General features: G+C 45.8%; 1 protein-coding gene across 2 annotated transcripts in view; it reads right to left on the bottom strand.

The window, feature by feature from the left end:
• mri (BTB/POZ domain-containing protein mrityu) overlaps nt 1-18,586 on the bottom strand; it is a 187,098-nt gene that overhangs the window by 160,031 nt on the left and 8,481 nt on the right. For both annotated transcript variants that reach the window (XM_084584587.1, XM_084584586.1), the window contains exon 2: nt 13,988-14,110. In XM_084584587.1, coding sequence (XP_084440713.1) covers nt 13,988-14,097 — 110 coding nt within the window. In that variant the 5' untranslated portion in view covers nt 14,098-14,110. The remainder of the gene's footprint in view (nt 1-13,987; nt 14,111-18,586) is intronic.

Here is an 18,586-nt window from a genome sequence, read left to right as displayed (position 1 = left end):
CACACAGAAACGCATCAGCCCGCGAAGGTGCGGGCAGCATCGAACGTTTTCCGTCGTCTGCTTTTGTAATGACGCTGATGAGAGATGCTGCTGCCGACAGCCCTGTTGCGAAAGCGTTTTTTTTTTTTTTTTTTTACTTGTCGCATGTCACTTGCGCAGAAACGCGAGGACTTCCGGGTAATTCTTACCTAATCAAGCAAGTGCACAATGCTAAATGAAATACGCAATAAAACTAACCGTCAATTCGATGCCCCCTCCAAATGACACCAAAAACATGAACACGCAAAGGCAAGCTAGCAGGCATGCCTGACCCAGTACCACTGCCCGTGCAGGGCACTCTGTCCTACCAAACTACCAGGACAGTTAGTCAAACAGTGCTCATGCTTTAAAAAGATTTTGAGAAAAAATGAGCTAAACCTTATTTGGAATAATTGAAATATGTCAAATTAGGCAATTCAAATGGAAACATACAAGAAAAGGAGAAGCAAACGTAGTAGTAAAATTTCAAACAAGTTTCGTAATTACCTTCCGAAAGACCCCAGTAAACCATCAATGTGATTAGTACCACCAGGCCAGAACCCATATATACACTCGGGACAAATAAAAGGCGCCCTTTGTCGGTAATACATTCAAAGGAACCCCCTATCCAAACATGAAGTGCCTACATGTACGAAACGACCAAACATTAAAATACCGACCCCCGTAACTACAATCGGATAAGCTGCTGTCTCTGGTTGAAAGTGCAGACCAAATGAAGTATTGAATTCGCCAGTGTCTCAAAATCACACAAACCCCAGTGGTATAGCAATGTTCCCTCCCAGGCTTCGCTAGCCACTTTGTCCAAAGCGCACCGATCCCGACACGAAAAAAGTTAGGCTTTCTCAACTGAGCTGAAGAATGTGTTTTGAAACCGTGTTTACCTCTCCATGCTGACTATGTGCATACAAGTGCATGGTGGATATAAAACAGAGTCGGGCTGAGTACACTCCGAGCAATTGAAAGAGACCACTACAGCAAATGTATGTGGTTTTCCTTTCCTCAAAGCTACGCGCTCCTCCTTGTAATATTAAACACAACCGAGCAAGGAGAAGTGGATGGTTGTTCCACACAAAAGTTAACAAGCCTCTCATTCCCTAGGCATGACTGGGGGGCAAGTGCTCGCACTTAATGCACATTTCTTCTCTGCAACGACTGAGTCTCTGGGGTGACGATTGACTTTCCTGTTCCAACTTGAGTCCCAATCACTGGTCGGTGCCGGCAAAGGTGAACAGGGTAACTAGTGTTTCTATGGTAGAGCCTCTGCTTTACACTTGACAGCACAATGTGATGACTGCAGTCACAGACCCAGATTAAGAGGCTACTGAATAGTATTCTAGTTAGTGGCCAGCTTAAACAGTGTCCATGGCCTATCCTGATCAACAGTACCTAGCACTGCCATCTCTACATTCCCCTGAGCTACAGCTGTTAACGGCGAAACGTTTGCAACAGTAGTGTGAAGTGCCAACATGACTTGTAACATTCTTTTACAGCAATCGTGCTTCACGAGAGCCCAAATAGGAATCAAAGTAGTCAAGGATTCCTGTGCAAGCAGCACGCTGCCGACTCCTTTTTGCATTTCACCAACTACTGAATGAAACACCGAGTAAGGTTACGTAGAAGTGCATGGCGCATAACGTGAGAATCAAATTTTGATGTAACTATACCCCGCCCAGGTGGTGCAGTGGTAAGACGCCTGACTACTGTGCCGGAGTACCCGGGTTAAATCCTGACCGCCGGAGGTTGCGTTTCGATAGAGGCGAAACGAAGAGGCGTCTGTGTGCTGTGCGATGTCAGCGCACGTTAAAGATCCTCAGGTGGTCGAAATTACTCAGTAGCCCTCCAATATGGCACACCTTTCACTTTTTCCGCTTTCACTACCACCTTCCTTTCTTCCCTTACTGGGGCGGTTCAGGTGTCCACAGGACTAGTGTCACAGTGTTGTGCCTTTCCTTTCCCGTGAACCAATTATTATTATTATTATTAGTGAATTCTTTAACAGGCACTCTGTTGCCGCGATTCACGAGTCCAGAGCATGGTGACTGCAAGATGCGGCGAAATCTGTTTGGAGTGGACCCAGAAAACTGTATCTATCAGGAAGCTTTCACCAAGACCTTCGAAACTGGGTGTATTCGACTCTTTTGTGCTCCGATGTCACAAAGGTGTGGCGACACTGATGACAGTAGAGACTTCTACATGGTAGGCAAAGCTGGTTCTGCCTGCCTGTGACTATTGCAGCTACCAATAGCCCGCAGCTGCATTGAGCTTGGGCACAGCAGAAAATGCATGCATCAGAGAAGCATTCTACTGTGGATGAACCTAATGAAGGTAAAATTAACTAAGCGCCAAAAAGTCTTTTCGTAGATAACCAACCAAAGTCTGCTGCAGGCAGGCTAAAGCACGATCTCTAAGTCAACGCTGCAGCTGCTACTGATTGTGCAGCGAACAACTTGTAGTGGGGAGCTGTTATTCCGTCCGCAGATGTATGAGCGTGTTACTTAACGCTTGATAAAATACATACAAATCCCTCGGCACTGTTTTGGCACGCACGGCGAAGCGACCTGACTCAGTCACGGCTAACAAAAAAAGGTCTTTCATGCATAGCAAGGTACTCATCAGCATACGTCGAAGCTGCACGAATATTACAGGCCACGTCTGGTGCACTTATAGTTGAAGTGAAAAATCATATCACGCCATTTATAACTGGTGCATGTAGAAAGAAGCCTGCGCAGCTACGTCGGTGTTGCTGAAATGGCGAATTCTATAGCATATGAAAAGCTGCACAACCACATTTAGTGGTGAAGGACGAAAAATCCGGGTAGTTGGTCAATTCGAAATTTGACATACTTTTCAAAGTGCAAACGACCAGTGAAAGAAGAGGTGAGACAACACAACGCTGACTAACAACTGAATTTCTTAATGACCAGAAAAAAATTAAATGCAGCGAGCACTCGTCGAAGTTAACAGTTACCTTATCGGTCTCAGGTGCGACATTATTGGGGACACTTAAGATCCTCCTTTAAGAGTACGACGCCAGAGCATAAGCTACCAGCCCACATGTATATGAGAATGGTTTAAAGCTGCTGAATCGAATGTGGAGCGAAAGCGTTAGCTGCTGGTGACCGAGCGCTCTCCTCCTTATCCTCCTCCACTCTCCATGTTCGTCTCCTCCTCCCTCTTCTTCTTCTCTTTCTCCCCCTCCTCCCTCTTTTCCCCCTCTCGCGTCTTCTTCTGCTCCTCCTCCTCCTCTTCAGCTGTTCAACAGAGAGCTGCTTGACATCAGCATTCGTCCTAACCATGGGGTAACGTAGGTCTCACGCACGCCCAAAATATGGAATCAGTTATGCCCAGCAGACACCAACTGCAGCAATGCAATGTCATTTTCGTTACACCTAACCACCCAAACGTTTTACCACACATGCTTTGTCCACTTCACATGTTATCTTTGGTTTCCATGCATATTGCTCATTATGCATGGAAACCAAAGATAACATCTGGTGGCAGGAAAAAACTGGTCTGTGTGCATACTTCAGTGCCAAGATATAAGCAGTCCTTCTTGTCCTTTGCAAGGAGATGACACTACGCCATGCTGAGACGCTAAACAACTTTCCCACCATGCCTAGAGAGAAAGGACTGAATGAACATGCAAGGCCTGTAGTGGGGTGCTGCTTACACAACTCTTTCCAAAAGCCAAAATACACTGCTAGTTTCAATGCACCCTACCAGCACCGTTGCATGACTGAGGAGTCCGACACATCATGCTGGAATGCCACTATCAGCGCACGTTTCAACTATATGTCCAGTGACACCTGCCCTATCACAAACCAAAACTACTGATGCCATGTTCGGCGGTGACTGTGGTGAGCTCACAATGGTGCCGAACTTCCATGAGAAAGACGAATATTCCCTTTGGAGTGAACGCTACGAAGTGAAGACTGCAGCACTGCTGCCACATCCCTATGCTGGTGAAGACAGCGAAATTGAAGGCCTCGAAGTCTGCTAAATCCATTGCAGTGGAAGTTGCTTCACTCCCATTTTGCTTTCTTTTTTTCCTGAACTATTGTTACAACAGGAGAGCCAGCGGTAGACTCCAAGCGTGTCCCAGGGTTGACAAAAGACGGGAGCCAGCCATGACACACAGAGTGCCTCAAATGGCAGCGTAGCATGTATTACATTCAACCAAGCAGGGAAAACAATGAACTAAACACAGTAAGAGGAGGAACTCACAAAAAAGCGAGTTGTGTCTCACAAACTGGTCAAGGCTGGAGATGCGGCTGCTGGTCACAAAGAAAATGCAATCAAACTGGTACAAAGGTTTGGTGCTGTAATGACCACATCGAGAGCAAGGATGTTCTAGTGTGAGTATATGCCTACAAACAAGGTCAGTGTATGTCGTGACAGTTAAATTCCTGCAATCCTGTAACAAGAAGAATAAGATTGGGATGGAGCGCATTTGGCAAGCACTCGCAGATTATGTCTAGCAGCTTACCGGTATCGCTAAAGAGGAAAGTATATAACAGTTGCATCTTACCTGTACTGACCTATGGTGCTGAAACGTGGAGGCTAACCAAGAGAGTTCTACTTAAGTTGAGGACAACCCAGAGGGCTATGGAACGAAAAATGGTAGGGGTAACTTTAAGAGATAGGAAGCGTGCAGAGTGGGTCAGAGAAATAACTCAAGTCACCGAAATTCTAGTGGAAATTAAGAAGAAGAAATGGACATGGGCAGGACATGTAGTTCGAAGAGAGGATACCCGATGGTCACTTAGGGTAACAAATTGGATTCCAAGGGAAGGAAAGCGTAGCAGGGGGCGGCAGAAAGTTAGGTGGGCGGATGAGATTAAGAAGTTCGCAGGGGTCAAGTGGATGCAGCTAGCACAGAACCGGGTTAAGTGGAGAAATATGGGAGAGGCCTTCGCCCTGCAGTGGGTATAGTCAGGATTATGATGATGATGATGATGAATCCTGTGCAGCCTCTCTCGTCTCAGAGCTCAGAGTGTGTACACTCTTTCCTGCACATGCCCATTCCCACCGAAAACCCACTACCGTTGGCTGCTAACATGTAAATAGCCATTTTGCGAGCGGGTAAATACGCGTTTATGGACAACTACCGCCACCGAGTTAGCAATACAGTAAAACCCATTTATAACATTATCTGTTTTAACAATATATCGGAGATTAAAAAAAGGGCAGCCACTGCAGCGTCAGATTTGCCATGTGCTCTATAGTAAAATAAACCATTACAATGGTGTCATATGTTATTGGTTATAACAATCAAATATGGTCACTGAAAGTAAACAAAAACATGGAAACATGCCGACCATAAAAGCATGCGCATATGCAGAGACACCGACAGCGCTGACGCAGTCAACAAAAAAAAAAGAAAAAATCGGGACAGAGCATGTCGAGCCAATGCGTTGGTCGGGTGCCCCAGGGAAGCTTGCATGCCGCGGAGACTGGGAAGATGGGGTGCTTCCTCACGCGGAGGAGGAGGGAAGGTGTAAGCAGTTCTGAGGGTGAGCTTTGAGCACTCCCCCTTGAGACCACCTGTGGCCTCGCGTCCATTAGGAACCATTAGGGCTCTGACCATTAGGTTGCACGTTTTACGGCAGGCGTGCAGCAGCGTTCGTGCAAGTCTTTCCAGTGTGGTTCTCCTTGTGTGCTATCATCGTTGCCGCGATCTTGATCGCGCTGGATTTTCCGTGAACAGTAATAGAGGATCCTCGATTCAGGAAGCACGATACAACCACGCAGATGAGGAAGCGAACACCAATACCGATAGAAGTTAAGCAGAACATTGTACGTGAGCACAAGGACGGTGTAAAAGCGCGCAACTTGGTGCACAAGTACGGCGTGACGCAACCGACGGCATCAAAAAAATGCGCTCAAGATTGAGAATGAAAGTGATGCCAGTGCTAGCCTATGCAATGGACGTTGGCCGAAAAAGGGTTCGACACGGGGCCTACAAAGATGTGGAACAGGTGCTCTACCAGTGGTTCTTGAACGCCCGTTCCAGCGAACCTGCCGATTAGTGGCCACACTTTAGCGGAGAAGACTAAGAACTTCGCATACCTCCTACGCAAAAGCAATTTCCAGCCTGGTGGTGGTTGGATTCTACGGTTCAAGGAGAGACATGGAATTATCTAGAAGGCAGCCGTGGGCGAGGCAGGATCGCTCGATGTACACATTAGGCAGGAGTGGCTTGAGGAAACACTGCCCTGCATCCAAGAAGCATATGCGGACCGAAACTTGTACAATGGGGACGAAACTGGGCTGTTTTTCCTGATGCTACCGTCGATGACGCCTGCTGTCAAAGGCGATCCCTGTAAGTGCTGAAAAGCAAAGCAAATTGCGTGCTACCGTTTTGTTGTTTACCAACAGGGACGGCAGCGACCAGTGCCCCGCCTTCATCACAGGGAAATCCAAGAATCTCCGCTGTTTTCGTGGTGCCACGAGAATCCAAGTTCGCTACTATCATAACGGAAAAGCATAGACGACGTGTGAATTTTTCCGCGAGTAGCTGGTTGGGTTTAATCAGCAGATGTAGTGCGAAGGCAGGAAGGTGGCATTGGTGCCCGACAATTGTACTGGCAACAAACAGCTCAGAAACTCTCCCAAGTGGAAGTTTTTTTCCTCCCACCTAACACCACTGCAGGATTGTAGCCTATGGATACAGGCATGATTGCTTGCTTCAAGGTACTGTAACGCCGACGTATTTTGAGCAGGCTCGCGCTGAACCTAGACATTTCTTTCCGAGAACGCCGACAGGCGCCAGACTTTATGATCTCGCTCCTGATGGCACTGCAGTTATTTTTTGGAGCACGGGCACCGCCATCATGAATTGCTCCAGGAAAGCGGGCTTCGCTGAAGATGCCTGTAATGCGGAATGTCGCGAAGCTCCTGCCAAGACAGCGATGACCGAACTTTGGTCTGCAGTGATCGGTACCGGTGGCGACGCGTTGAGGCTTGAGGAATTCTTACATGCCAACAATACAGTCACGACAGATGAAGAGCTGACAGATGAGGCTATCGCCACAGATGTCACTGGCGTGGAGGACGGTGACAGTAGCGACAACAACAGTGAACCAGAACTTGTACAGGTTGCGTCTCACCAGGAGGCTTTGAGAATGATTAACTCCCGGCGGGACTTTGTTTTTGCTAAGAACCTTACACTGCACTATGCTCAGCAGTTGGATGCCCTGCAGTAAGATGTTGACCAGACTGCCATAAAAAAGACGCCGTTTATGGATTACGGGTTCCTTCCTGCTAGGAAATAAAAAGTGTAAGTTACATTGTCCGCATTAAATGCGTAGTTTATAATGTTTTCCTTGTTTTTTTTTTCAGCCTAATCCAGCCATGACAATTATCGGTTATAACAATAATATTTCCATGGCATTTCAATATTGTTATAAGTCAGTTTGACTGTTACGAACTGTTCTTTCAGTTTCGGTTTGCCGTTTTGAATTTTCGCCGCGAGGTGGCTTTGAGGAGAGCCCCTCAAGTTTCGGTTATCAACGCTCGTTGTGTGCATGATGCCGTCAACGTCACGCGCTGCTGCTCCGCAAAAACGCCCCACTTCCATCGATCCAAGATCCAGGTATATCTGTGAGCAATGTTTTTGGCAATGACAGCAGCATTAATTCCGAAGACAGCTTTGACTCGTCGGATTTTAACACTGAAAGCGAAAGTGCTTCATTCCAACCTGGAACCACCAAAACGACAGTAGGCACCCGCCAGTGAATTTCGATTTCTCTGAATCATTTTGCCATGCTTGCATAGTATATATCCTCCCTGTTCTCTGAAGGTTACAATTCTCATTTCCAGGGTGTCAATGCCTGTCATGAAGGAAGATGCAGTGAGGAGTACAAGAGAACTGTAAAATGGCAGCTACACCACAGAAGATAGAGCTCCACTCCTGCGTGTCTTTGGAGCATTTGCCTCCAACTTGCCACTACTATCATACTTATAAACTATAACCATAAAACTATAAACTATGCACTATAAAAGCAAGTCAGCAAAGCTGCTGCCATAAAATCAAATAATCCAAGCCCTAACGACCAACCAGTTTGAAACAAATAGCCAGGCGTGGAAGGCAGGAGATGCAGCAAAGAGAAGCCTACCATGCTTTAAAACCTATGACCAAAAAAAAAGCAACCAGTATATGCTGCCAGTGGTTAGCGATCAGCAAGACTGTCTGATGGGAAATTGCTTCTTCACCGGAGGAGACCTTGCACGAGACAAGACTCCAAAAGCACAAAAATCAGAAGACCACATTTGCCATTCACAGCATCCGTACTGAAATATGTTTGGAACGATAATGGTGCACTTTGTGCAATGCAGTCGCAGTGTAATGGAAGACAACCAAAGGTGACCCGGTTCCCACACAATACAACCCGGTGCTTACAGCTATGTGGGCGACATCTTGCTTTAAGGAAAAAAAGAAGTTAGCTCTGGTTTAGCTTGTGGTTAAACCTGGAGTTACGCGAAAGCAATCTGCATGGCTACACTTAGGTTTAACTTCAAAGACGTGGCTTCTGCGCATAGTAGTTTACTCTATTGTTTCCCCTTTATTTATGCCATAGGGTAATCACTTGACATATGAGCACCCCTTGCCTCTCATCGTTGACCATTCTCATTCGGGTGTAGAAGACTTCTAGAGGTATGACATAGTCTCTACGTCGAACTCCGGGGCACACCGCCATCACAAAGTTCGAACGAAACTTCTGTCCTAACAACTCGCTGTTGTTGTTCGCCTCTACCAACTACTGTGTTATCTGTCTTTTTCTTCTTATTTTCCTTTGCCTTCTTTTCTTCTCCCTTTTTTTTTTTCTCTTCGGATACTCTGGGTCTATACAACGTGACAGTTGCCAGGCAGCGCCGCGCCGCGGAGCACATGGCATACGGTGCCACGCCAACAGCTTGAAAACCTGGCACAGTGTAGCTTTCGCCAAACAAAAACGTTCTTGACAGCAAAAGTGAAAATGCATTCCTTCTGCAAGACATTCTTGAAGGACGAATACAACAAGGATGCCTCAAAATAGTTGTTTTTTCAGCATATGCATGTGTGGTCTTCGGCTTGCAGTTGTGTCCAGAAGTAACAAGCCAACATATGCAAAAGCTGAATTTTACTAAAAAATGGTTGACCGTGAAAGCTTTTTTTGGCCCATTCAAAGTCGACAAAAATCAGAAGTGCTTGTGGACTTCGTCGAGAATGGGCTAGAGGCAACACCGTTGTGAGAATAGGCAGGTTTAATAGATTCATCCAATCGTCTATGCAACTGGCTACAGACAGCTATGAGAGATACCACCTCTATGATAAAGGAATGCCTGTAGTGTCATGGGCAACAAAATAGCTCTAGAGTGCAGAACATCACAGTATTGATAGCGTGAAGTGCGACGTAGTCACTGACTCCAATGCAGCATGGGCAACGATAAGCATCTTTGCTACAACTTGGGTAATTGAACCACAAAGGTCCACCTTTGAAACAGAATATCGAAAATGGATATTGATGATGCATGACGACCTACCAGACATTGCTGAAAAAGATGGGACACTGTATGCAGTCTCCGCATTTAAGATACAAAAATAACTTTACAAATTGCCCTATTGCTTTGCAGAAGAATAAGAGTCATAACAAAACAGAACTGCACGAAGGCAACGGGACAAGAAGGCACGAATACACACACATAAAGCGCAGCCTTCCTGTCCCGCTGCCTTCGTGCAGTTCTGTTTTGTTATAACCATGAACAGACTAGCCCAACATCACGTCTTACTGGATAAGAGCCATCCTGTCTGAACACTATTTCCACCACAATCGTGAACAAATAAGCCCAAGCCTCCACTCTTATAAGACTAGCAAACGAGTTTTATTACAGAGCAAGCCTCTCCCAGTAATAATAGAAAAGCATGATTACCCGAAAATGATGAAGGGAAGATGTCAACTCCACTGAAATTGATTCACAAAGCCAAATTCTCCTAGCAGGTTGACTAATGTGGAACTAACGCAGTCATCCCCGTGCATTCTGATAAAATATACACTACAAAAAATTCAAGCATGTGCTTGCTTCTACCCTTGCCGTGAAGGTAGTACTGCCGAATAGCGGGTAGCAGCTGCACTTCCGGCAATGGTGAGGCAACTTTGCACGGCACTCATGCAAACTATCATTGATACGAAAGCCTGTCAGCCAGTTTAGACCTTTCTGCATGCAAGAGGAAACTTGATACGCCAAACCTCCGGCATATGACATGCGGAAACTATCACGCTGTATCATAGAGGCCCTGCAAGATGCGTGAGCACAAGCCAGTCAGCTTGCAGGGAACAGAGGGGGTGGAGGAAAAATCTTTACTGAGATGAAGTATTAAGCATTGAGAATGTCCTGGGTCACGGTCACTCAGGCCGAGTGGTCCATCAGCTGGTAGGAGGCTAGCCAAGCCCACCATGTTGGGTGAGAAGGTTGAGAGGACTGAACTGCAACAAGGCAGTAAAACATGCACTTGTCTAAGTTAGCATAGGGTTTAGGACAATCTAGGAGTGCAGGAAAATGTGATGCACTACAGAAACGATTGGGCGGGAGTAAATAGTCTATTTAGGTGTTTGCGTTGAAGGATGCATATTTGTGTGGTAGTGAGGAATTTATCTGGAAGAAGAAGAGTACGAAAGTTTCTCTAATGTTGTCGTAGTGACGGTTGTTTTCTTTTTTTGCAGTAAAGAATAGCATCTCACATGGGTAGATAAGGCAAGAGAATCCCAGGCGCTTGGTGCTAAGTTCGCAGGCGAGGGGATGCACTAATTCATTGCCTGTGATTCCAGCGCCACCAGGCAATAACTCCAGCGATTCCAGCATCACCCTCAGTTTTACAGCGTGGGGGCGTCGTTTGGTAAGAGCTCTGTGTAGTTCATCCTGTAGTTCTTCAGGAATGCGACCCGTATGAATGGCGTGTATAGCCTATATTGAATCAGTGTGCAGTCAAACCTACTTATAATGATATTGAAGTGCTATGGAAATATCACTGCTATAACCGATAATTGCTACAACTGGGTTAGGCCAAAAAAACAAACAGAACATAATAGGCTATACATTTAATGAGGACGAGCTAGCTTACACTTTTTATTAGGCAGCAGAAGAAACCCGTAATCCGTAAGTGTTGTCTGTTTCAAGGCAATCTGGCCGACATCTTTCTGCAGGGGATCCAACTGCTTAACATAGTGCAGTAGAAGGTTCTTAGCAAAAGCAAAGTCCCGCATTATCAAAGCTTCCTGGTGAGACGCAACCTGCACAGGTTCCGGTTATGCGTCATAGTCGTAGCTACTGTCACAGTCCTCCACTTCAGTGGCTGCTGTGACAATAGCCTCGTCTGTCAGCTCTTCATCTGTTGTGACTGCATCATCGGCATGTAAAAATTGCGTCGCTGTCACTATCGCTCACTGTGGACCAAACGTCAGTCATCGCTGTGTCGGCAGGAACTTCGCGACCCTCCGCGTCGCCACCATCCCCAGCGAAGCCCGCCTTCCTGAAGCAGTTCATGGTGAAGGAGCTTACTTCTGCCCGAGATCTTAGTCAGGCGGCGGTCGACGTTCTCGGACAATCCTCCATTGCTGTTCACGAAAAATCCAGAGCCAGCAAGATTATGGCAATGATGATGGCCCACTATGAGGACCATGCTAGAAAGACACGTGCACGGACGTTGCTGTATGCCTGTTGCAAAACATGTGCAACCACAAAGCAGGGGCCTGAACGAAGCAAATAGGGGAGGATAATGCAGCGCACCACAGTCAGTGCACCCTCAGAATGAACTACTCCACCGTGCAAAAGCAGAGGGTGAGTGCCCAAAGCTCTCCCTCAGAACGGCCATGCCTAGCAGCGCCTTACGCCTTCCCTCCTCCTTCACGTGACGAAGCGCTTCGTCCTCCCCCGCATCTCTGCGGCATGCAAGCTTCCCCGGCGCACCCGATCAACACATTGGCTCCACGCGCTCTGTCCCGATTCCTTTTCTTTTGACTACTTGTACGAAGCAACACGAGAATTTTTATTTGGCATGTAAAACAGGTATGAGGTACAAGTTTGCTCTCAAATGCGAAAAACTTTACATGGCCTAAACAGGCCGACGTATCAATGCTGAACTATGTGAACACCACACTTCCTTGGGCTCTACTGACGGGGCAAACTTTCTTCACTAATCCCGGTAATGTTAGATATCACGGCAAAGCAAAATCCGAATAGCTCGAATTTCTTAAAGAACGCTTTATCAGAATGTACAGGGATGCAGTGCATTCGCACAAAATCAGTCGATCAGCTAGAAAAAGAATTTGGCTTTGCAAATCATTTCAGTAATGATGCCATTCTTCCCATGTCATTCCCAGACGACCATTATGGCTTCAATGCGCACACTATGCTCGTATTGCCAGGGGATGCTTGTTCTCCAAGAAAGCTGTTGTTAGTACAGCCAGCATTGCGTGCCTTTCTTTCCTTTATGCCACTCCTCGTTTTTTAATTCACGGTATATTTGTAAAAAAAAAAAAAAAAAGGAAAGATTTTGCGGGGAGCTTACAGGCACATGAGCAGAGAGCAGTGGGTCACAGTGTGTTAAATCTCTCTAATACCCTAAAGGGATACAGAACAAAAAAAACCGCCGCCAAGATTTCTAGCGCAGATGGCAGCTATTGCATTGAGAGTGACCAAAACCACACTTAATGAACAGAAATAGCGGAAAGTATTTTAATGAACATTTCTTAAATTGCAGCCCCTAGCGGCCTCCTGTGAAAGCTCTGACAAAACCGGATATGGCATCACTTGTACCTGCTTCCCACATGCCTACCTAGCCACCCCCATCGCGAGCGATTGCACCCGCTCATTTTTCCCTTTCTCCGTGGCATTGACGAAGCGTGCGGACGGACGCATTTTTTTTTTCCATTTATTTTTATAAAGTGCAACGCACCCTAAAGCTACTGCTCATGTTCCTACAGTACAGCAGACTCAGTGCGTAGCTTTAAACCTCACTGCACACAACTCATCCTTCTCTCCCAGCGCACAGACAATTGCCCACAATACGCGCCCTCCGTACGCGTCCCCCTTGACCTCCCTCGTCAGCAGCATTTCACACTCCGCAGCATTATGCACGGTGTGACGCAGGGGAACCGACACAGCATGTAGCCGGTTAACCGACTCAGGTGCGAGAGTGGCGGCGGCGGGATCATGACACTGCTGAGGGTAAATGTGATGTCACATTCGCCGGCTCACAGTCTGGAGCGCGTTCCTGGTGGCTGCTCAGAAACCGCCAAAAATAAAGGCATCCACTCAAAACTAACCCACATTATGTGTCTGCACTAGTGTAATCGTGTCGTAAGAATGCAATTGTGGTGCTTTCTCAATATTCTTGGATATTTGTTCAGTATACCTTTAATGTTTTTCTTCTTTTACACATTGGTATTTTTTTCTAACCTTATTATTGGGAATAGCGAAAGACGGTGCACCGTAATGGCTCAGTTTTCAAGGCATACAAGTCGCACCATCAAAAAGTCCAGAAAGAAAACGAATGTTACACACTAGAAAATATAGTAGACACAATTATTCAGCGCAATTCTACATGATGCTCTTCTACGCCGTGCGTTGTCTCCAGACTGTGGCAAAAATAACCTAACAAATCGCATGCAACCGGGTGGATAGCCCAGACCACCACCAAATGAATCAACATTTAATTTGTATTGTGACAGCACTGAAGGAACAGGTGTAATGATAAACGCAGTAGTTTCTAGGGCCACTTGGCTCTTCCACTAAAACCCAGTGACACTATTCTCGACAATAAAGTTTTCTCTCTCTCTGAACATCAAACCAGTTCGCACAAGCTAGAATTCAAGCCTTGAGAGCAGAGCCGGCACTAACAGTGAGCTTCATTGTCGTTGGCCCAGTACATCAGCGCCACCTCTTTCCTCCTAAAATGAGTGGCTCTTACCTGTCCGAGTCGCGCCGGGTTGTCGCGCGGTCCTCTGGGGAGGCGTCCTCAGTGTCGCTGCTGCTGTTGTCGTAATTGCTGCTCCGACTGAGTCCCTTCCGAAAGGACATGGCGCACCAACCACTGCACGGAAAAGCAAGGACACAACCGAAGTGAGAGACGAGTCACAAAACCAGTGTGAAATCCCACGCCCTCTGAACCGTCAAACCACTCTCGACGCAACAGAAACCATCACTTCCACGCTGCATGCTCGTTTCATTCCCGTTTCCCACAGCACTATCTTGTTCGTATCTCACGCACTAAGATTTCGGACCCATCTGCTACTGAAATAAACTGAAACGTGCCTATTCACCAAAGTCGGCAAAAAAGCCAACAGAGGAAGAGACAAAAAAAAGTTGAAAGTAGGAAGTTGGCAATTAAAGGAATAAAAAAAAAAAAGCAGGAAGAACACTATGCCGTCTGTTCATTAACCGAGCCACCAAATATCACTGAACTTTGGTTACAGTTTCGACCATCCCATTTCCAGGAGTTGAAATTCTTCTCACCATTCTAAAAAAGCCTGAAAGCTCTGTCCCATTTTTGGAAAAAAAAAAGCAACCGTAACAAGTGTGTTGGGCTGACATTTCTTGACATTATCGAGAGTACCCGTTTGAAAGTGACAGAGTTAAAGGGCCAGTGTGGCTTTGCAACCCGTTTTTTTTTCTGTATAGTACACATTTATTTTCCTTCTCCCATAATTGTTTTTTTACTCTCGTGTTACCTTCCACAAGTATGCAAAGCCCTAGCAGGGCTTCTCAAGTAAATAAGACGAATAAAGGGCAGAAAGCTAGTTAGATCTGTTATTTTCAGTGTTTGAAGGAAAAAAAAAATTTGGAGAAACGCTTCGGCTTAAGATTAGACACAATAGTGCCTTTAGAACTGTCTTTTCATTCTCCAAAATTCTGGCCATGAGAGAGTGGCACAGAGCTTGGCAAAGTGTTAAACATCTTTAGTTGGTTTGGTTTTTGGTGAAAGTAACACTCTCAAACACCCGTTCATCCATCTGCTTTTCCATGGCACTGGATGTATGCACCCTTCTTGAGTGAGATGGTGATCTTGCCTTCACTTATCACATGGACAATCTCCATTAGGTGCATGTTTACTTTGATTCATATCACAGCACTTCAGTTCTAGATAATGCTAGTCTGCTACATGGCTATATTACTCCTCACTACTTTTTCCTTCATGTGACGATAATTCAGGGTGACAAAGCGCAATGAGCCGAGGGTTGCCTGACCAATGTCTCTCACCACGTCGCCCTGGTTCTTTGGGTTCACAGAAAATTCCGCTCGTCGCCCAGAAGCAGCTTTCAAGACCAGCCAATCACAGAAGGGTCTGCAGGTAACATCCAGTCTGGCTATTTTGCGGGCGAAGTCTGTTTTTTGCACATGGTTTGAGAAAAATCCTAACCATGTTCGCTTCGATCAAGCGATGGTCTCAGCCGTAGTATACAGTGAATGCATAGTAGCGATAATGGAACAAGAAAGGCGTAAGGCCATGTGTTTTGATTATTCATGAACAATGTGGGATAGAAAAATCACTACTTGCAACTGCCTGCACCGATAAATGCAGCAAGGCACCACTGCACTGTGTCCTTAAGAAATGTTATCTATTACCACGAGAATATTCAACAGTACTGTTACCGTACTTCGAGCTGTTGTCTTTAAAACAGGGCCCTAATGTAAGCCCCCACAAGGAAGCTTTTGTGCCAGTGGACAAAAAAAAAACCCAACCTCGATGGACTCCCGGGAAGCCGGTTTCTGCACCCGAAAGCGGCTCGCTTTCACAGCATCCCGGTTGAGAGGGGTGGGATCCTTCCTCGTGTGAATACCCCTTAAAAGGATGACCCTTTAGCCCCGCATCCCCCTTTAACTGCTCATGAAATTGCGTTTAAAATCCTCCTCGTAGTTCATTCAAACGTTTTATGTCTTCACCAAAAAGGATTAGCAGGCACCGTTTCAAGTAAATGACAGCGTGGGCGCCCTCTGGAACTGCGGAAAATTGTTTAAAAATTGACCGGCAATGGTAACATCCGTGCTTCATTCCTTGGCATTTTCCAGCTTATAAAAGGTCCAGTTTTTGGTGAGCATGGCCTCTTTGTGTTCACAAGGCCCTATCAAGAAAAGCCAGCATTTGTTTGTCCTTCATGTGCCTGTAAATTTAGGTTTGGTTTGGTTATGGGGTTCAACGTCATAAAGTGATTGAGGCTATAACAAATGCCGTGGTGGAGGACTGAATATATCAACCACCTGGGGTTCTTTAACATGTACTGACATCGCACAGCACACGGACGCCTCTTCGTTTCATCTCCATCGAAAAATGGCCACCGTGGTCAGGACTTGATGCCGCATCCTTGGACAATATGGTCAAGTGCCGCACCACAGCGGTGGGGATTGCAGTTTTGTTCAGCTGGCCTGACACATAACTTCGAAGTGAAAAATCTGCTAATTCCACACAGGCTTCAAGCCGACAAGGATGTCTACTGCAGAGACAGAGGCTCTTTGATGAACAAATTTTCACCAAAGTTTAGAGAGAGCTGACACAGTACCTGTCTTGAGAAAGGGCTTTAGGATAGGAAAGCAGCAAGAGAAGGGTGCAGAAAAAAGTCAGAACGAAAAATAATGAAAACAGAACTCAAATATGCATACACTGAGAGCTGCTGCAAAAAGCATAAAGAGGAATGAAAGAAAATTTTAAAGTTTATGAGGAAGTCCAATGTCCAGCATACAAGAAGAAAAAAACTACTAGAAAAAGATTACAAGACATGAACGTTTAAGTGGCCCAACCAACCGCCCAGAATACTAGCAGCAAGCAGTAAAGATAATGTGCGCCCCACTCTGAAGACATTTGGATTCTGTGGGAGCACCAAGTTGCGAGGAGGTGCCAGTAGGAAGGGAAGAGAGAGTGATAAAAGAAAAGCCTGCAATTCCAGGACGCCCTGGCAGCCCTCTTGAGGAGACAACGTCCAGCTGATGAAAGCAGGAAGTGCAGTTGCGAAAGGACGAGGTCAACGACACTCGCACAGCCACCCTTGCCAACCGCTCGCAACCAGGCGCTCTTGAGACATGGCGTAACTGACGAAGCCGCAAAACTTGGCTACCAACTCTAAACCTGGCAAGCAAAGGTTGAAGCTTTTAAACACACCGAAATTTTTCAAGAATTAAAGGTGGCGGAGTAAGCAGGTCTGCCTCATACAGATATAGCCTGGCATAAAGTACCTTTTCAGAAAAGAATAAACTGCTACACAGGATAAACAATTCATACAAAGCTTAAATTGGCATTCTGCACTGAAAAAGGTTGTACCAACAGAGTAGCCTTTTCAAGTGGTTCTAGTAGTTGCATGTTTTGTTTTTTTTTTTCTGAGAAAGTTAGTTACTTAACTATGTCAAGAATTCCCTATCTTTTTATACCAGGAAGAAACCCAACAGCTTTGCAAAGATGCTGAGGTACCCTGGACATCTTGGCTTACGTCCTTTCACCAGCCAAACATGCATGCATAAAATAATAACACAGACAGATCGCCCTCTAGTAAAAGATGTCCAAATTCATTTATGGGAAAAAACAAGACCAATTGAACTTAATATGCCCTAGCAAATCCCCGCGTTAGCATAAAAAGAAAAGTACAAGCAGTACTATAATTTCAAATATAACTTGGCTTGCTAGTGAGAACCAAAAATATGAAATGAAAGCTGATTTTTCAAGTAAACTGCAGGGTGTTGACGCAGTTTAATTGGGCGCCCATTCTAGAGGCAAGGTCACACCGTAGTTCACTTCCACAAAGTAATTGGTTCATTGGACCAAAGCTAGTTTGTTTTCACTGGTAAAAGTCTATCCCAGCAATGTTCCATGCGCAATCCCAATTCCCTCAATCAAATCACAAAGCCCTCATTTCAGGACCCTTTTCCCTGCTGGGGCATGAAAGCTCTGCGAATTTGGACAAAGTGAGGCAATATCAGTTTCTGAAGTTCTTTCAAACTCTACGAATATAAACATCCTTCTCATCACATTTCAGTCCTCATATCTTCTTAAGGAGAAATTTCTCAAACAAAGCGATGCAGACTGATTCCCTAGTTTTTCCCACGTCCAGCAGCAAGGAATGAAACCTTTCAATGCTCAGACAACTGAATGCCAACACGGAACATTCTCCTTCAATCCGAACCCACAATATTGACCGGAACGCCTTTGCAATCTCTGTTTGTAAATAGAGAGAGCTGCAGCCAAGGCCCACAAATCGGGCGCTGAATTTCGGAAAAGGTTAACAGGAGAGGAATCAAACAAACAGTTCCTTCGTCAGCTGCCCTCGTCTTTTTCACAGTTTCTAACCTTCCTCGAAATGAACCAAACAGACTGAAAGAATGTTCCACGTGCCTGAAAATGTACACACGCCAACGCAGTCGACATTAAAAACGAAACAGCGGCAGACGTACCTGAATTTAATTTGTTGCTTTTTCACAAATGATAAAAGCCCTATCCTCTTTGTCATGTCATTCGGGTGCAAAAAGTCAATCAATAGATACAGGCCAATTTCTGTTTGCAAACAGCGTCAGTTTAGGAACAGCC

The sequence above is a fragment of the Amblyomma maculatum genome, chromosome 11 (assembly GCF_055883805.1).
Source record: "Amblyomma maculatum isolate TAMU_Amacu chromosome 11, ASM5588380v1, whole genome shotgun sequence".
NCBI lineage: Eukaryota > Metazoa > Arthropoda > Arachnida > Ixodida > Ixodidae > Amblyomma > Amblyomma maculatum.
The sequence above is the reverse complement of the archived record's forward strand: the minus strand, read 5'-3'. Positions and strand labels throughout refer to the sequence as shown.